At 35.0% G+C, this 17,246-nt stretch overlaps 1 protein-coding gene across 1 annotated transcript in view; it reads right to left on the reverse strand.

The window, feature by feature from the left end:
- LOC150094525 (transformer-2 protein homolog beta-like) overlaps nt 1-16,595 on the reverse strand; it is a 154,089-nt gene extending 137,494 nt beyond the window's left edge. Inside the window, exon 1 of the mRNA XM_090412234.1 lies at nt 16,482-16,595. Coding sequence (XP_090268360.1) covers nt 16,482-16,496 — 15 coding nt within the window. The 5' untranslated portion in view covers nt 16,497-16,595. The remainder of the gene's footprint in view (nt 1-16,481) is intronic.
- Between the last annotated feature and the right edge of the window lie 651 nt (nt 16,596-17,246).

The raw sequence follows: 17,246 nt of genomic DNA on the forward strand, positions 1-17,246 counted from the left end.
AGGATTAAACCAAGAATATAACTTCTTGGCATATTTATATAGCAGAATAATGTAAACGAATGCCAAAGGGAGGGAGGTAACTAAATCAGCTGAAATTGTAGAATTACTAAGTAAACACTTTGCAAGAGTATATCATCCAGGTGGAAATATTGCAGTAACGAGAGAGGCCAAGACTTATATGGGAACTGAAGTAAATGAAATGGAGGTGCATAGCATATTACAGAACCCTGATGTGAATACAGATATGGATTAGATAGTATACCAGATCGAATTTTACGTGAAGGTGCCAGGGAACTGTCAGTGCCTTTGACGACATTGTTTAATCTGTCTCGGCTCTAGGTTAGTCCCAAGTGGATGGAAAGAGGAGAAAATAGTTCCATTACATAAAGGAAGCTCCAAGACTGATGTAGCAAGGCCTAAGATGTCCCATTTGAATGTTTAAGTACATTCTCCAGCTAATGTAGTCTCATCTGTTATGAAGCCTCTCATATTATGGGTTGACACAAATATTTTTGTATATTTTGCCTTGGAAATTTTTGGTAATTGTTTGCTCTCTATGCAAACTGAGCCTGGAGCCAGTAGCATATATTTCATGACTTGTTCTCTGCTTAAGACACGTTATCTTGGGGTGAAGTTTAATTGGCATGAGAATTAGTTTCTTGACTTCACTGTATATATATATATGTGTAAAGTAGGTATCCTGTGATTTTAAAATGTCTGTGTGCATGAAAGGGGTGCTTAAGGGTCAAAGCTGTATAAATGAGAGGAGACCTCCACATAGCCTTTAAAGGAATGCGGAGAACCGACCAGGGCTTCTGACCTAATGTCCAATCCTCACCTTCTCGTGGTGCACCCTGTTGGGTATCTACTTTGATACTGAACGATCGAGGATGGGCTGGCAATTTGGGATTTAGCCGACCAAATTGTATTCTTATTGGTTAAACCAAAATGAAAAATGATGGTACAACATGACAAAATTTCATGCCGGCTGGGGCATCGCCCGGTTAAACAAGGCCCCCGTTGTTTTTGCCAGGGAACCAGGGCGAACAGCGAAAAGTCAGTTACTGGAACAAATCTGAAAACAAACCCCAACTCAACATCACCACAGTTAAAGATCGGTACTATCAATAAAAGAAGCCTGAATGGCAAAGAAATGGAGCTAGCTGAGGAATTAGATCAGTACCAGATCGACATAATAGGGGTGACTGAAACAAAAAAGACCAAAACTGGTGAGATCTTTCTGAGCAATAAATACAAAATGTTATATTCAGGCAATGACAATCAAAGAAAAGAAGGAGTAGCCATAGTATTCAACACAAAATATGAGGCTAATCTTCTTGAATGGCAGTCAGTCTCAAGTAGAGTAATGTGGACAAATATGAGAATGGGGAACTGGACAATGAGACTTATTTGTGCCTATGGTCCCACAGAAGGCTCTACTAAGGTAGAAGTGGAGGAATTTTTTGAGGCTTTAGAAAAAGCAACTGACACAATGAAAAAGGAAAAGTTGGTCCTTGTTGGGGATCTAAATAGAGTAGGAAATGATTGTGAGACATACAAAAATATTTTGGGAAAATTTGGAGAAAAGAGCAAAGCTAATAATAATGGCAAATATCTGTTGGATTTCTGCTCAGGACATGGACTGGTTATTACTAACACCATGTTCCAACATAAAAATGTGCACAAATTCACATGGAGAGAAGAGGCTAAGAATAAGAAAAGTCTCATTGACTATGTTATTGTTGATAGTGATGTTTTCTCCCTGGTGCAGGACACCAGAGTGTACAGCAGATTTGAAATTGGAAGTGATCACTATTTAGTCTTGAGCAGGATAAAATTGAATTTCATATTGAAAAGAATAACATGTAAGAAAGTTCTAAAGAAGCCAATAAAAGTTGAGCAGCTCTCAGATGTGAACTGTAGACTAAAATACACAAAGATTATTGAAGAAAAAATTAGAGTTTGAGTACATGAACCAAACCTTGCAGATTCAGCGGCAAACCTTGAAAAAAACTACGATTGATTCAGCCAGAGAGGCATGTGGTGAGGTTGTGTGTAAGGATAAAAAAATCAGAACTCCCTGGTGGACACAGGAAGTTAAAGAGGCAGTGAAGGAAAAGAAGAAAGCATATCAAAAGTTCATAGCAAATAAGTCAGCTTTTACTCTTACAGAATACAGAGACAATGTAAGAAAGCTAAACAGTGTGTAAAACTAGCTAAACAAAAGTCATGGGAAGACTTTGGAAAAAAAAAAAAACATAGAAAATAAATATCAAGAAGGTGGTAAGATATTCTGGAGGTTGTTGAAGAAGCTTAGAAATGAAGGAAAGAGTGCTGTAAAAGGAGTTAGAGATGATAAAGGTGACATGAAAACAGGAGAAAAAGATATCCTTGAAGTATGGAGTAATTACTTTGAAAAACTGCTAAATGAAACAAGCAGTGATGACAGCACAGTGATAAAAAAACACTGACCAGGCATGCAGTCAGGAATACATATCCATACTTAAAGTAGAAAAAGCCATCAAAGGCTTGAAATGTGAAAAGGCAGCAGGAGTAGATGATATTCGACCACAAATGCTGAAGTATGGTGGTATAAAAGTCTTACAGTGGCTGCACTGCATAGTTCAGAAAGCCTGGACAGAGGGACGAATTCCTGATGATTGGAGTAGAGCTCTCATAGTACCCATATATAAAAAGGGAAATAAAACTGAATGTGAGAATTACAGAGGTATTTCCCTACTGAGTGTTGCTGGCAAGATCTATGCAAGTATACTTGAGAAACGGTTGAGAAGAATTGTGGAAGAAAAGCTTGGTGAAGAACAAGCTGGATTCAGGCCAAATAGAGGCTGTCAGAATCAGATCTTCACTTTACGACAAATAGTCGAGAAAGCATGGGAATATAACAAAGATCTGTATTTAAGTTTTGTCGATTTGGAAAAGGCATATGACAAGGTGCCAAGAGAGAAGCTATTCAATACGCTGCAGTTATATGGTGTCAGTGGGGCATTATATCAAGCAATACTTAGTCTTTATTTGAGTTGTAAGTCAGCAGTTAGAAATGAAGGAAGTACAGGAAGATGGTTTAATGTTAAATCTGGTGTGAGACAAGGATGTACATTACCCCCTGTGTTATTCATTATCTATATGGATCACATTATGAAGGAAAGTGGTATTAAACCTGATATCAAAATTGGAGATGTTAATGTCAGCTCTTTGCTTTATGTGGATGATGTTATACTTCTAAATAAATCTGCTACAAGTCTGCAAGATTCTCTGACTAAATTCAATTGCTGTTGTAATAGATATGGTATGAAGGTCATCAATAAAAAGACAAAGACAATGAAAATAGGCAGAATCATTGAAAATGTCAACTGTGTTGTGAATGGAGAACCTGTGGAACAAGTAAAACATTTCAGCTACTTAGGCACGATTTTTACTGAAGATAGTAAATTAAATATAGAAATAGACAACAGAATCAGCAAAGCTGGTATGGTGGGAAGTCAATTGAATAAATTCATATGGAATAAGAGAGAAATTAGTCGGAACACTAAATTAGCTGTATACAAGACAGTGTTCAAACCAGTTTTAACTTATGGATCTGAGAGCTGGGTCAGAAGTAAAACACTTGACCAAAGACTAGAGACCGCAGATATGAGAGTCCTGAGAAAGATTAGAGGCGTGAACAGATGGCATCAATGGCAATATCATATTAAAAATGAGGATATTAGGAAAGAACTTGACATTGTCAGCATCCAGGAATGCGTTAGCAGAGCTAATCTCAGGTGGTATGGTCACTTAAATAGAATGGGAGAGGAAAGATTAGCAAAACAAGTGTTCTCTGCCAGGTTGGCAGGAAAAAGACCCAGAGGAAGACCAAGATATAGGTGGATTGATACGGTACAAAGTGCCTTAGACAATAGAAATATAAGATCTGATAATGTTGGAGTCTTGACAAGTAACAGACTGATTTGGAGGAAAATTGTAGATTGGAAGTTAGTAATGATGTAATTTTTTCATGTAGTACTGTCATATCCTGTACACCCCTTGATTGTACATGGCAGGAATTTGATGATGATGATGTGCATGAAATGCAAGTAGTGGGAAGCACTAGGAGACAGTGCTTTGAAAACAGGTGAATGTCAATTTGTGGATACCAGAAGGGATAGAGAGTGAAGAGAAACTGAAAGATGTACATAAGGATTTAATCTTGGGCAGTGTGGCAGAAGGTGATCATTTGTCTGATGGCCATAATTGTATTTGTGAATGTCAAATGAAAGCAGAATGTGTGGAGAGAGAAATAGAACTTCTGAGAAAGAAGATGGAAGAAATGAAGACTGAGTTGGGGAGGGTGAATGAAGAGATTAGGCGGCTAAAGTGGTTGGCTAGTGTGAGAAGAAATGACAGCAGGTGTGAGAGACAAGGTAAGAGAGGAAATTGGAGAAAATCTAAAGTGTAGAAGAAAGGAATAGAGATGTGAGAGAGAGAGAGAGAGAGATTGAAAGCAGAAAATATCAGGGATGCCAGTGAGAGAAGTATCATGTATGGAGATTTGAAGATTCATAGTGTGCAGAGTAGAGTACCAATAGTTCTTGTCAGATAAAACAACAGTGTGGCAATAGCAATAAAGAAGATTGAAATTGTAAACGAGATGAAATAATGGTTGGTACGAATGACCTGAGAGGCAGCATGAATAGCGTAAAGTGAGATTTGAGATTGACGTTAACGATAGTACACCAGAAATGTGCAGAGGAAGGTTAGTGTTGCCTAAGTATCATATTCTTATCCATCCATTCCTGAATTCTCTTTTTGACCAACTCTTCCAGTGGAAGGCATATAAGGATATGGAGAACAGTTGCATGAGGAATATAAGGCTCAGGCCAGGAAAATCACTAGTATTGTCATCATCATCAGTGATCCTAACAGGCACTAAAGTGCCCATGACCTCCAACTATTCTTGGACTTTGCAAACGTAACTCGAGGATAAGGTGATTAGCTCCATGCCTCCCAGTGTCTCCTATGTCTGTAGATGCGTGCATTCACAGGGCTGGTTTGCCTGTTCTGGAGGTCAAAAAACCCGAGTTTCCAGGTGAAAAAATCCCTTACCTCCATATGAGACTGGCTAACTCATCTTTTGCGAAAGAGAACAGATAAATGGTTCCTCACATCCTTGGACAGGAATCAAACCCAGGTCTTTCCAACCATACAGCTTCATTTATACTGACTGAGCTACAGAGGCTCATACTAATATTGTAAGCAAAAAAAATAGTATATGAGAGGAGACTAGTGCTGCAATCCAAGGAGTTTTTATGTATGTGGTGAGTATGAAGAAAAATAATTGTAAACGAATTAACTTGCTAGATGGAGATAGGACTTGGGTGACTATTGCAGAAGACAGATGATTAGTGTTCCATCCTGGTACTGCACAGGCTATATTATATTTAAGGTCGAAACTGGTCTGGGTAGGGACCTTTCCCATAGTGCATAGCATCATACATATTCATAAGGATATGTGCTTTGCATTATGGGTTACTAATGCAAGTGATGTGAAGTCATTAGCCTCTATATACAAGATGCCCTGTTCTGAAATTACTTCAGGCACAAACTTTGTTTGCTTACACTTCGATAAAGGATTAAACCAAGAATATAATATCTTGGCATCTTTAATTTAAAGGCTTTATTCCTTGAAGGGTGAGAAGTGGTGAAGTGTTAGAAGTGAATGTAATCTGAATACTGAGTATGCTAAATGTCAGTAAGGCAGGTGAACTAGATTGAATTTCATCACGTGTTTTAATGGAATGTGCTGTGGAACTGACTGTGCAATTAACTAAGCTGTTTAATTAAAGTTTTGAAATGGGGCAGGTTCCTAGAGTGGAAGGAGGATAAGATATTACCATTTACAGGTGGTAAAATGGAAGTATCAAACTATAGGCCTTTTTATATTTCTTCTGTAGTTTTTAAGATTTTGGAGAAATAGATAACTCATATAGAATTGGGCAGTGAGGGCAATATTATTCATGCAGGCAAACATGAATTTGTTAAAGGTCACTCTTTTTAAGTAATCTAGTAACCTTTTACAATAGAGTAACAAGAGCAGTAGATGAGGATAAGGAATGCAGTTTTTTTTTTTTTTTTGAAATTTGCAAAAAGCATTTTAAAGGTGCCACATGACAAGTCGTTTTTAAATTGCAACATTTGGGTTTGTTTATCAAGTTAGTGGATTGGATTGGTAACTGACTTTCTGACAGATATCAGAGTTGTACATCAAGGAGTAGGAAGATTACAAGTGGAGTTCCACAGGGTTCAGTACTCAGATCATTACTGTTCAACCTTTATGCCAAATGATATTGTCACATAGAGATATTCATTTGAATGCCAATGATATGAAGCTTAGGAGGGTTATTGGCAACAGATGTTTTGGCTCTTCAAGAGGATTTGAATAAGCTGGAAAGATGAGTAAATTAATCGGATGCTTGCTTCATAGTCACTTGCAGTTATACGAAGTAAAGGAAGCAAGAGATCTTGAGGTGATTGCTGGTAGAAATTCAAAGTTCAGAGGACATATTGCGAAGGTTGTGATGACATCTCATAGAACAGGTGCAATATCGAGGAAGACATTGAACATGAGAGATAAAAGGGGTGGTGGTCCCATTGTATGAAGCTTTGATCAGGCCACATCTGGATTTCTATGCTCAGATATGGTCACCAGGATTTGAAGGGAGAGGGTGCAGAGAGAGAGATAGCAAAAATTATATCATGACTATACAATCTTGAAGGCATGCAGACTGCAGAGCTTGGTGGATAGAACACAAAGGGAGGGAGAGGCACATGACAGACATTTAAGACTTTGAAAGGTTATTGGATTGACAGTAAGATTTTTTATACGGTAGAATAAGAGGAAGGATAAGGCGGTCACATTCCTGGAAGCTGTGAGTTTGGTAAGAAGCGAGTTTTTTTTTGCACGGAGAATGCACTTATGCATTCTCCATGGACAGAAAAGAAAACAAATCAAACTGCAAGACAAGACCTAACCTATACATACTTGTTAATAGAAAAGATCAAAAGAAGACGATATGGACATATCGAGAGAATTCCCCCAAAAAGGCTACCCAACCTCGCTCTGTATCCAAGATTAGAAGAAAAAAGAAAAAAAGGAAGACCAAGAACTAAATGGATAACATCAATAAAGGTCAACTCTGGATTACAAATTTACAGACAGCTCACCAGCCACACAAGAAACGAAGACTCCTGGAGGTGGTGTGGAAACACGGAAGACTCAACCAGTCCCCAACGGAAAAGGACAGTAAAAAAAAATTTTATTTTGTTTAAATAAAATTTATTTAAACAAAATAAATTTATTAATTTATTTTGTCCTCTCTTCTTGCTCATTTCAGATGTATTGTTTTCTATTGTAATTCTGACTTTCCTTGTTCTGAAGTTTCTAATTTCTTGTGTAATCCTTTTCCGTATTTTTTACATAGCTCCAAAAATTCTATTCTACTTCTCGTCTAGATTTCTTTATTTCTCTTCTCTTTCTGAGAAGCTTCAGGATTTCTTCTGACAATTTTCTTTCATCCTTCCTTAGGTTGATTCCACCAATCTCTCTAGCATTATTTAATAGGGTCTCTGTTATTATTTGGTAGTGTTTTTATCACTATTATAAAACTTTCTTCTATCTCCATCTGGAATAATTCTTTTTTTTTTTTTTCAGGTTTAGTAAATAAATCTGAATAAATTGGTTATGCTTTTCGTCAGTTTCTGTCTTTCCTATCTTTTGTTGAAGACAACTTTTGATCTCACTAATCTGTGATCACTACCTGTACTGAAACTATCTTTTTTCTTTCTCTTCCGTAGTCCTAAATGAACTGTTGGGTCACTCATGGCTGGTAGGGGATATTCTTTGTTAGCTTCCTCCAATCATCTCGGTCTCTTGTTCTTGATGTCCGTTGAGAAAGGGGGGAATTTATCCATTTTTTGATGTTATCAGTCCATTTTAATCGAGATCAGCCCTAACCCTTGATCCTGGAACGATTCCTTCTAGTGTTAAGTTCTGAATGAAACTGTATTAATTTATATTTTCTTCAGAACTTAACATGCATCTTACATTTTGGCATATACTGATATATCATGTGTATAAAATTGCTTGTAAATTACCAGAAACGTTAATAATTTAAGAATCCTTTTATTTGTCCATAGTGTTGTAATGTATTTACTGTGAATAGTCCATTGTTTAAACTTTGCTAAATTTGTATAAATACTTGTATGTTACTGAGAGAAGGCTAATCGGATTAAGTACTGATAGCCAGGAGCAAAACATGTACGCCAAAGTACACGTGCAATGTGGAAGGAGAGCACGCAATTCCCCCCCACCACCGAAGAGTATGCTAGCTATGGGGAGATTATGGCACTAAGTGCTGGGAGAAGTAAGGTGACGTGAGCAAAGAGGGGGAAGCTTAATGACATAGTAAGGAAGTGTTGGCGCAGAATTTAAAAAGCGAAGCAGCACCAGCTCAGAGCTTTTTCGGCTGGCTTTTTTGTCATCCTCTTCGCTTGCCGAGAATGCTGAAAAGTCCTTGGAAAATCGCCGGTTAAGGATTTTGCCGAGCAGAGCTGAGTTCCTGTTGCCGCAGAGACAGCTAAGCCTTACCGAGCCTGATGACCAGTGAACGGCAAGCACATGTCTTCGTTGCCAGAGATATATCCAGTCCGGATCATTCAGACCAAGCTGAACCAAGCAGACCAAGCAGAACGAAAAGTGGACCTGGAGGTGATGTTATATCGCAATATGTATGATGTTCTAATAGTTCCCCAGCAATTGGTAAAGTAGAAACTTTAATCTGTTTAGAGAATGTATAAAGGAAGAAAGACTGTAAATTTTGGTTGGACATTAAGTTTAGAAGGCTGATTTTATGCAAGGACTTTAGAGATATAGTTTAAGAAGGCAGTGTAACTCTGAGACATCGATGAAGAAATTAGGATTAAATTAAGGTCTATGAATGAATAACCTTCAGTATTGTGGAGTTTAGCTTATGATTTACCTTTGATAGAATGTTTTAACTGTACTGATATTTATACATGCTAAGAGAGCATAAGAAGGGTTAGATAATTATGTTTTTCATTGAAATTAATATTGAAGCGAACATGTGCCAAAGTTTATTCATAATGTGTACTCTGACTAGAGTGTAAATAAATGTTTTCTTTAGATTCAATAAGTGACTTGCCTGATTTCATTTTCTATTGCACCGCTCATAAATAATCGAACCACAGTGGGAGGTAATTTATAAGGGAGGCTACAACTGCAAACTAAGTTAGAGATAGATGAGATTTAAACTACTTTATATAGTTTTAAGAAATTAGGGATAGTGTGTTATGCTAAGTTCTGGTTCTTTGATTTTTTATTTCAAAAATCTAGGATTCAGGGTGGCGCAGTATAATATAATTTTCCCTGAATCCGAAGAGAGAACCAGCACTGAAACAAAGGAATTGCCACTGTCTATTGGGAATCTCTGACTTTTACCCACGTGCAATATCCTTAAAGTTGGTATTGGCCTAAAGTAAATGTAAAGACTGCATAAATTAAGGAGTTAATGAGGTTTAGTTAAGATTATAACAGAAAGTTTTAAATTAAGGAATTAATAATGATACAGACACGAAGTATACATTATAAGAAAAGATAAGAAATAATGGCACAGTCAGCACATCACATATTAAACACTAGTGCTTGCTTTGAAATGCCATTAGCCTTTTCCACATGTCCAAACCATTTCATCTGTCTTCTTCTAATGACTGCCAGAATATTTTCCCTTTTTAATGCCTGTTACTTTTAAAAAGTTTGATAGTTTCGGTTCTATATCTGCTTCATAAATTATTTATAAAATATTATAAATAAAAAAATATATATTATATATTAATTATATATTATTATATATATATATATATATATATATTTGTCATAAATATATATGTCAAAAATTTACAACTGGAGTTGCAGACGTGCCAGGCAGTTTTTAATAGGGGAGAAATTAATAGAAAATTAATCTAATTATATATATATATATATATATATATATATATATATATATATTATAAATTTATAAATAAATAGATAAAGTTAGATTAATTTTCTATTAATTATTCCCCTATTAAAAACTGCCTGGCACATCAGCAACTCGAGTTGTAAATTTTTGACACGCGCATATAAAAAGGTTATGTGCACATGTCACTGGGATAGATGATCAAATCAACAAAAATATTCCTCTCAGTTTGTTTACAATTCAAACAAAAGCACGCAGTCTATTTGACAATTTAAGGAAACAACAATATAAATACGGCGAGCATACATTTAACACTAGTAAAGATTTTATCGATTCAAAAGCCGATTTAACTTGCATAACATACGAATAATGGGAGAAGCTGCTAGTTCTGATTTTGAAACTGCCGAAATTTTCAAGAAAAATCTGAAATAAACACATCAAAAATAGTGATTTTTGATGTGTTTATGTATTTTTTTCTTTCTTAATTTTGTATTTATGCATTTATATGTATATGTGCTAATAAATAATTTATAAATGTTTAAGTAAGTTTATACATTTTTAACCATTTTAAGTTAAATAGAACCTAATTTATGAAAATATTATAACAGAAATCAAACAAATCAAGAATTAACAAAAGTCCTCGACTTACGATGGAGACGTTGGAACATAACCCCGTTGTAAGTTGAGGACTACCTGTATTTTGTTATCTTCTATGTATTTTTTGCCTAGTATGTGTATTGTAAAAATATGGTCAATTGTACTTCTGGAAACCTGCTCTTTCATCTGATAGTCTGCTTTCTATTTTCTTTCCAATTCTTGACAATAATATTTTTAACAGGATTTTGCTTGGATGGCTAATAAGGCTTATTATTCTATAGTTGTTGCATTTATTGCTGTTTTCCTTTTTAGAAATTATTATTATTCCTGACACCTCCAAGGAGTCCGAAGACTCATCGTGGGAGTACATCTACAACTGTCTCAACCACTACACCGAACCTCTACTACGAATCATCTCCATCAATGCCACCTACTGCCCACTTCCACCACCACTAGTATTTTTTGTCTGTAAGTTGTGTGTGTTCTGAAGGGTCGATTTGTCTCTATGTGGGATGAAAAACCCTGCTACCGCCGTATGAGATCGGCTAACTCACCTTCAATTAAAATCATCCCGTCGCGACGAGAATCGAACTTAGGCCTATTCCAATCGAAGGGCGCAATGTACCATCGTTCTTCCAATTGCGCTACGGAGGCGCTATGAAATAGGTACAAAGACAGAAGTCTGCCAATCAGAAGGCCAAGTCTCTGTGTTCCATACATCCTGAAATAAATTTAGCAAGGTGTCTATGATGATGTCACCTCCTTTGCGTATCAGTTCCATTGTGACTCCATCAATTCCCAGTGATTTTGCTATTTTTGAGGAGCTAACTGCTGCAATGACTTCTTTTAATATCTGGTAATCTCCTTTCTCCAAACGTCCTGGCAAAATTCCATCCAAAATCTCATCAGTCGGTTGGGGAACCTTTTGAAAGAGCTTGGTTGCATAACATTTCCATCTATCAACTATTTTCTGGTTATCTGTGATAAGAGTTTCATCTTCTATACTCCAATTAATTGCAGTAAAAGGTTTGGTTAACTTATTGATAATTTGAAAAGAACTTTTAGGATTATTTTTATTTAGGTCCTCTTCTATATTTTTACATTTATCTAGTATCCATAAGTTTCTAGCATGTTTGATTTCTTTTTTAATAATCTTTAATATTTTTATACTGTTCTCTATTGTCACCGCTATTAACATGAGATTTCAAATTTCTTCTATCGTCGCATAGGTCCAAAATATTTTTGGTTATCCATGGTTTATTGACTTTCCTTTTGTATCCAAGAATTTCTTCAGCTGTTCCAGTTATCTTTTGTGAGAAGTATTTGGTTTTAGATTCGACATTATTATATTTTTGAAGCTTGTGTCAAAAATTTGTTTTAATTTGTATTTATACAAATTATTTATTTCGGGGTCTTTTAATTTTTCTATATTATATCTTTTACGAGTTGATAATGTTGGTAATATTTCCCTCATTTTCATATTCACAGTTGTGATGACCATATTGTGGTCGCTGCCAATATCGGATACAGGAAATGATCTGGTTCTTGTGAGGTTGATGGAGTTTTTAAATTTTGTACTTACAAGGATAAAGTCCATTTGGTTGTGTGTTTTACCATCAAGGAAGTTCATGTCCATCTTCTGGAAGGTTTGTGGGAAAATAGAGTGTTAGTAATGGTGGGTTCATTTTGTGAGGCAAATTTGATCAATTCAAAACCTCTTTCGTTTGTTTCCCCATAGTCATATGGTCCAACAAATGGGAGAAAATCCTTACCGATGTCTGTTCCAATTTTAGCATTCCAATCACCCTGTACAATCAAAAGGTCTTTTCTATTCGCTCTGGTGATTGTTGCATTAAATTGACCATAAAATTCCTCTCCTTCAGAGTCCTCGTGGCCTGTGGTTGAGGCACAGACCTGTATGATGGTGATATTGAGTGTTTTCCTCTTAGGCGGACTAAAGCAATTCTGCTATTGATAGGATTGAATTCCATGACAGAATTTAGTGATGATTTGTGTATCAAAAACCCAACACCTTTTCTGCTGCAATCACATCCAGTGTTACACCCTGATAACTTAAGAATGTGAAAATTTCAGTTATCATGATGTAACAAGAGAAGAAATAAAAACCCTGTATAGATAACTAAGTAAGCAAGCTTGTTCCTAAGCAGATATCGTTAAGAGCCTTTGAAAGCAACGAATACAAAAAATGAAAAGAAAGAAAAATATGCTTGCATCCAAGTGAAAAATATAGCTGAAATTGTTTGTTGAACTAAACAAAAAAAAAAAAGGAAGGGAATTTTATTACAGTTGTGATATGATAAAATAAGGTTAAGTAAAGCAAAGAAGATTAGTCATAGGATTTTGTATGTGAGAGGCTAGTTTTTACACTTGAAATAAGAGATTAAAGATTCCAGTTAATTCTTAGAAAATTTCGGAAAGGGGATTAATTTAGTATAGATGACATAGAAGTTAGCTTAAATAAACACTAAAGCTCAAGGTCATAATTCCAGAATTGAGACTTCGTCACACGTCAGTCGCGTGCACACAGACCGCATGATGTTTTGGCAGAAAAATGCCATTCTAATTGGTCAGTGAAATAGACTTCAGTAAAGGGGGGGGGGGAGAAAAGAAATTGAAAAAGGTGCCGGTAAGGGTCATAGTATAAAAGGATTAGGAACACCCCCCCCACCACCTATGAGGCTTTGTTCCTCAGAGTTTTCTTCACGAGTCTTCGTATAGGTCTCACGCAGTTTTCCTGAGTGACGGGTTAGGAGTTTTCTCTGTCCGACACAATAAGGAAACAAAGTGTGTGGGATTTCGATTCCGTGTTCCTATTGTAAGAAATGAGGGATGCCGTTTAGTTAAAACGAAAGAAGATAATAACAGTGTTTCATCATCCAGTGATCGTAACGAGAGAAGGAAAAATCTATAAAGAAGTCAGAGCCCACATGGTGAGTTTCACAGCCATTGAATAGATGATCTTATGTATGTTCTTAATTGAAGCATGTAAGGTAAAGATTGTGAGAGCCCATCTTAGTGCCAAAAGAACTTAGGAGTGATAAGTTATAGAAGAGTTCGTCCTAGGAAGGTACAATCGGAAAAAAGGTAGAGACCAGTGTAGAAGACCCAAGTCGAAAGGTACTGTAAAAACTCGTGTCAATTCAAATCATATGTAACTGTAATCATTGCTTAATTACTGAACAGTTGAAGGGATTAATGAGAATTATAATAGGACTTTAATACATGTCAGACTAGAATGAGCTTGTTACTATACATTAATAAGTATTCATGTGCCTAGAGATTTATGCATGTACATTGTATTTTATTTAAGAGAGTTTTAAAGATCAAAAATGTGTATTAGCTCAGCGAAAGGATAAATTTAATCCATATTGTCTTAGTAAGAAAATTAGAGTAACTGAATATATATGTCCTAAAAATGCAGAATTATAGCGAGATCAGATCAGTAAGGGGTTAGACAAAAAAAAGGTCAACTAGTTCTAGAATTATACATGTTTGTATGTATAGAATCTGTTATGGCGATATGATCACAATTCTTATATAGGATCTTAACCTAATACTTGTGTTTAGATAGTGTTAATTTGTGTTATATATTCTTAGTATTGAATTGAGTTCTATTTGATAAAGAATGAATTGTATCATGTTTAAGAGTTCAATAAACTTTTGTTTGTTGAAAATACAGCTGTCTGAGATTGCTGCTCAATGCACCACTTATAACGACGTACGAACCTAATTATGCGGGGCAGGGAAGTTGTTAAGCTACTAGATAAAGGTCACAACAGCCTATTAGTTTCACACTCAGACATATTTTGGTAATTGCTCCTTGTTTTTGAATTTTATATCTTAAACTAAATGTCCTGAAAGGCACAGTATAAAATAAATATTTAGGGATACCAAGGGGAAATGTCCTGAAAGGCGCAGTATAAAATAAATATTTAGTGATACTAAGGGGAGAAGAAGCTTAAATATTTGTATTTGGGTGATATCTCGTATATAGATAACACTTGGATAAAGAAAAGTAGAGTTTCACATGTAAGGATAGTTGAAAGCCTAATAATCGTAAATTGGGACACAACAAGAGTAAAGAAGTAAATGTCCTTCATCTGTTGTTAGCTCTCCTGTTTTGGGCCATAGAATTTCACAAAGTCCCATAACAGTCCATTCATATCTTTTTAGTTTGTGCTGTAGTAGTTTGAGTTGTTATTTAATTAGTTGTTTTCTATCTAAGTAGTTATCTAATTACTACTGCCCAAATATAAATGCGATAGTTATTTAGAACTATCGCATTTGTTTTAGTCTTCATCTGAGTAACACCAATTTTGCCAACATAGTATTTCTGTAACTCTTCTACTAGCTTCCTCTTTTTTATTGATGACTCTAATGCTAATTTGTTTGCACATGTTCCCAGACAAAAACAGGAAACTTGTTAAACTTCACAATACTCCAGATAGTATGGGATGTGATTATTTTGCAATCATCATCATATTTGTTTTAGGTTAAATTTTTACATAAAAGTTTGATTAGATAAGTCCCAAATTTTAAGCCACTTTTACTTCATTCAGTATCCGGGTAAATTCATAATAAATTGGCACACCATAAAAGATGAGGACTGGTTATGAGTAACTGTCATCGTCGTAATTCTTTTTCTTATTTTATTTATTTTGATTTTTGTATGTGTGCATGCATTACACTCTCAGTCCTATTTATTAGTGCTTAAGACATCTTTGCAAGTACAATAATCTACTGTTCATCTGACCTTCAAAACATTGACCCTTCAATTAACCAGCTATGCATGTCAACTGACTCCTGGTAAAGCACCATGTAAATACACTTCAATTATCTGAACTCACCATTCTGATAACTGGCAGATAAATGGTAGATAACTGCATATTTTTTATTCCTCCCAGATAGCTAAGCAGAAACAATATATGAAAAAAAATATGAAAAAAAAAAAAAAAAGAAAATCAATTTGTTCTTCATGAAAGCTGTATAATGATAATTAGGTCAAACCACAAGGTGAGGGCCACTGGATCTAAAAACTTTGTTCTGAAACAATTATAACACATGAACTGAAATGTATACTTCAGGCCAGTCAAGACACAAAGTGCAGCTACACAGGTTTCAAAGACTAAGAGGTTATTTCATATGCTGGATGAAACAACTATCCTTGAAATTGGGGTGCATTTTTTTTTTCTAATAGGATTCTCACTACAGAAGGGTTGTAAACTTTCAACTAACTAAATGTACTTTTATAGCCAATTAATCTACTCGAATAAGCAGGATCTAACATCCAGTGACAAAAACTGCATATGATGTTTCAGTCAAAAAGAAACTATTTATCAAATGAGTTTCGTTGAATAATAAAACATTAAAAAAGTCAACAAGAAGAATGGTATAAAGTTTTGGCTAAAAATTACCTAGGTTTAATTATTGTGAGGATGAGAAGTATGTTTATATGAGTTTTTTTTTTATTTCAACTGAAACGTGAGGTCGCTGGTCAAAAAGGTAGGCAGCATTTTTAATTTCCTGGAGGTTCCAGGTAATAACAATAAACAAAACTTGTAAGTATTATATCATAAACACAAAATTGACGTATTATATCATAAACATAAAATTGAAGTGTGTCTGTAACAAGGCGCATTTCAGTTTTATTCATAGTATGAAAAGTGATTTTTTAAAAAAAAAAAATTGAAACAAATACCAATTCAAATATACAAAGGTGCGCAAGAACAAGTTCAGCAAATAATTGATCAATAAAATAGATCCAATATCAGAAATTTAGCAGATAAATATACACTTGAAAGAAAGTTCAGAAAATATCTTAAAATCAATTACCTCTCTATCACTCATTTTGCAGATTTAATAGTAAAAAAGAAAATCCTGAACAACCAGTAGTTTGACAACTAAGACCGACACCATGCGATTTGTAAATGCATATTAAAGATGGCGTAGCAAGCAATCGCACACATTTAAGCATCATGTGAACAAGATAAGAAATGCCACAAAATAAATTTTATATTGTATTTATAAATATTACTAGTGAAATCTCAAAACGTTTATTCACGTTATCTACAGTGTGATGAAAATTTGGTTTACGAAGGTTTTTGTTGATATTATCTTAAATAATAATAATAATAATAATGATTTCTTTTTTAACAATAATTTTTTTTTATTGATTGCTAAAATATTTACACATACAATAAACATCTTGAGTGACATTGCAACTTATAATTTTATAGAATTCAGCTCTAAGTGCTGCATTTTCTACATTAGATTTCAACTAAATTTTTTAATAGTATTGTTTTGCCTCTATATTATATATTTACAACACATGTTCTTCTAACGTTAACAATGAAGATTATTCAGAATTTTTTGTATAATAATTTTTTTCTTTATATAATTTTTGATTATTATTATTATTACGGGCAACTCCAAGGAGTCCTTAGACTCATCGATGGAGGCCCTAAACAATTACTCAACATCCACAAATTACACATCTATCATACTTTTGCCTTGAATTCATCCACAGTCATGGCACCCACAACAGACACTTGCTAATTCCACTCATTCACAACTCTCCAAGTAAAAAAACCTAGTGCT

The sequence above is a fragment of the Typopeltis vanoorti genome, chromosome 22 (genome assembly GCF_054136105.1).
Source record: "Typopeltis vanoorti isolate ZY-2024b chromosome 22, IOZ_Tvanoo_1.0, whole genome shotgun sequence".
Taxonomy (NCBI): Eukaryota; Metazoa; Arthropoda; class Arachnida; order Uropygi; family Thelyphonidae; genus Typopeltis; species Typopeltis vanoorti.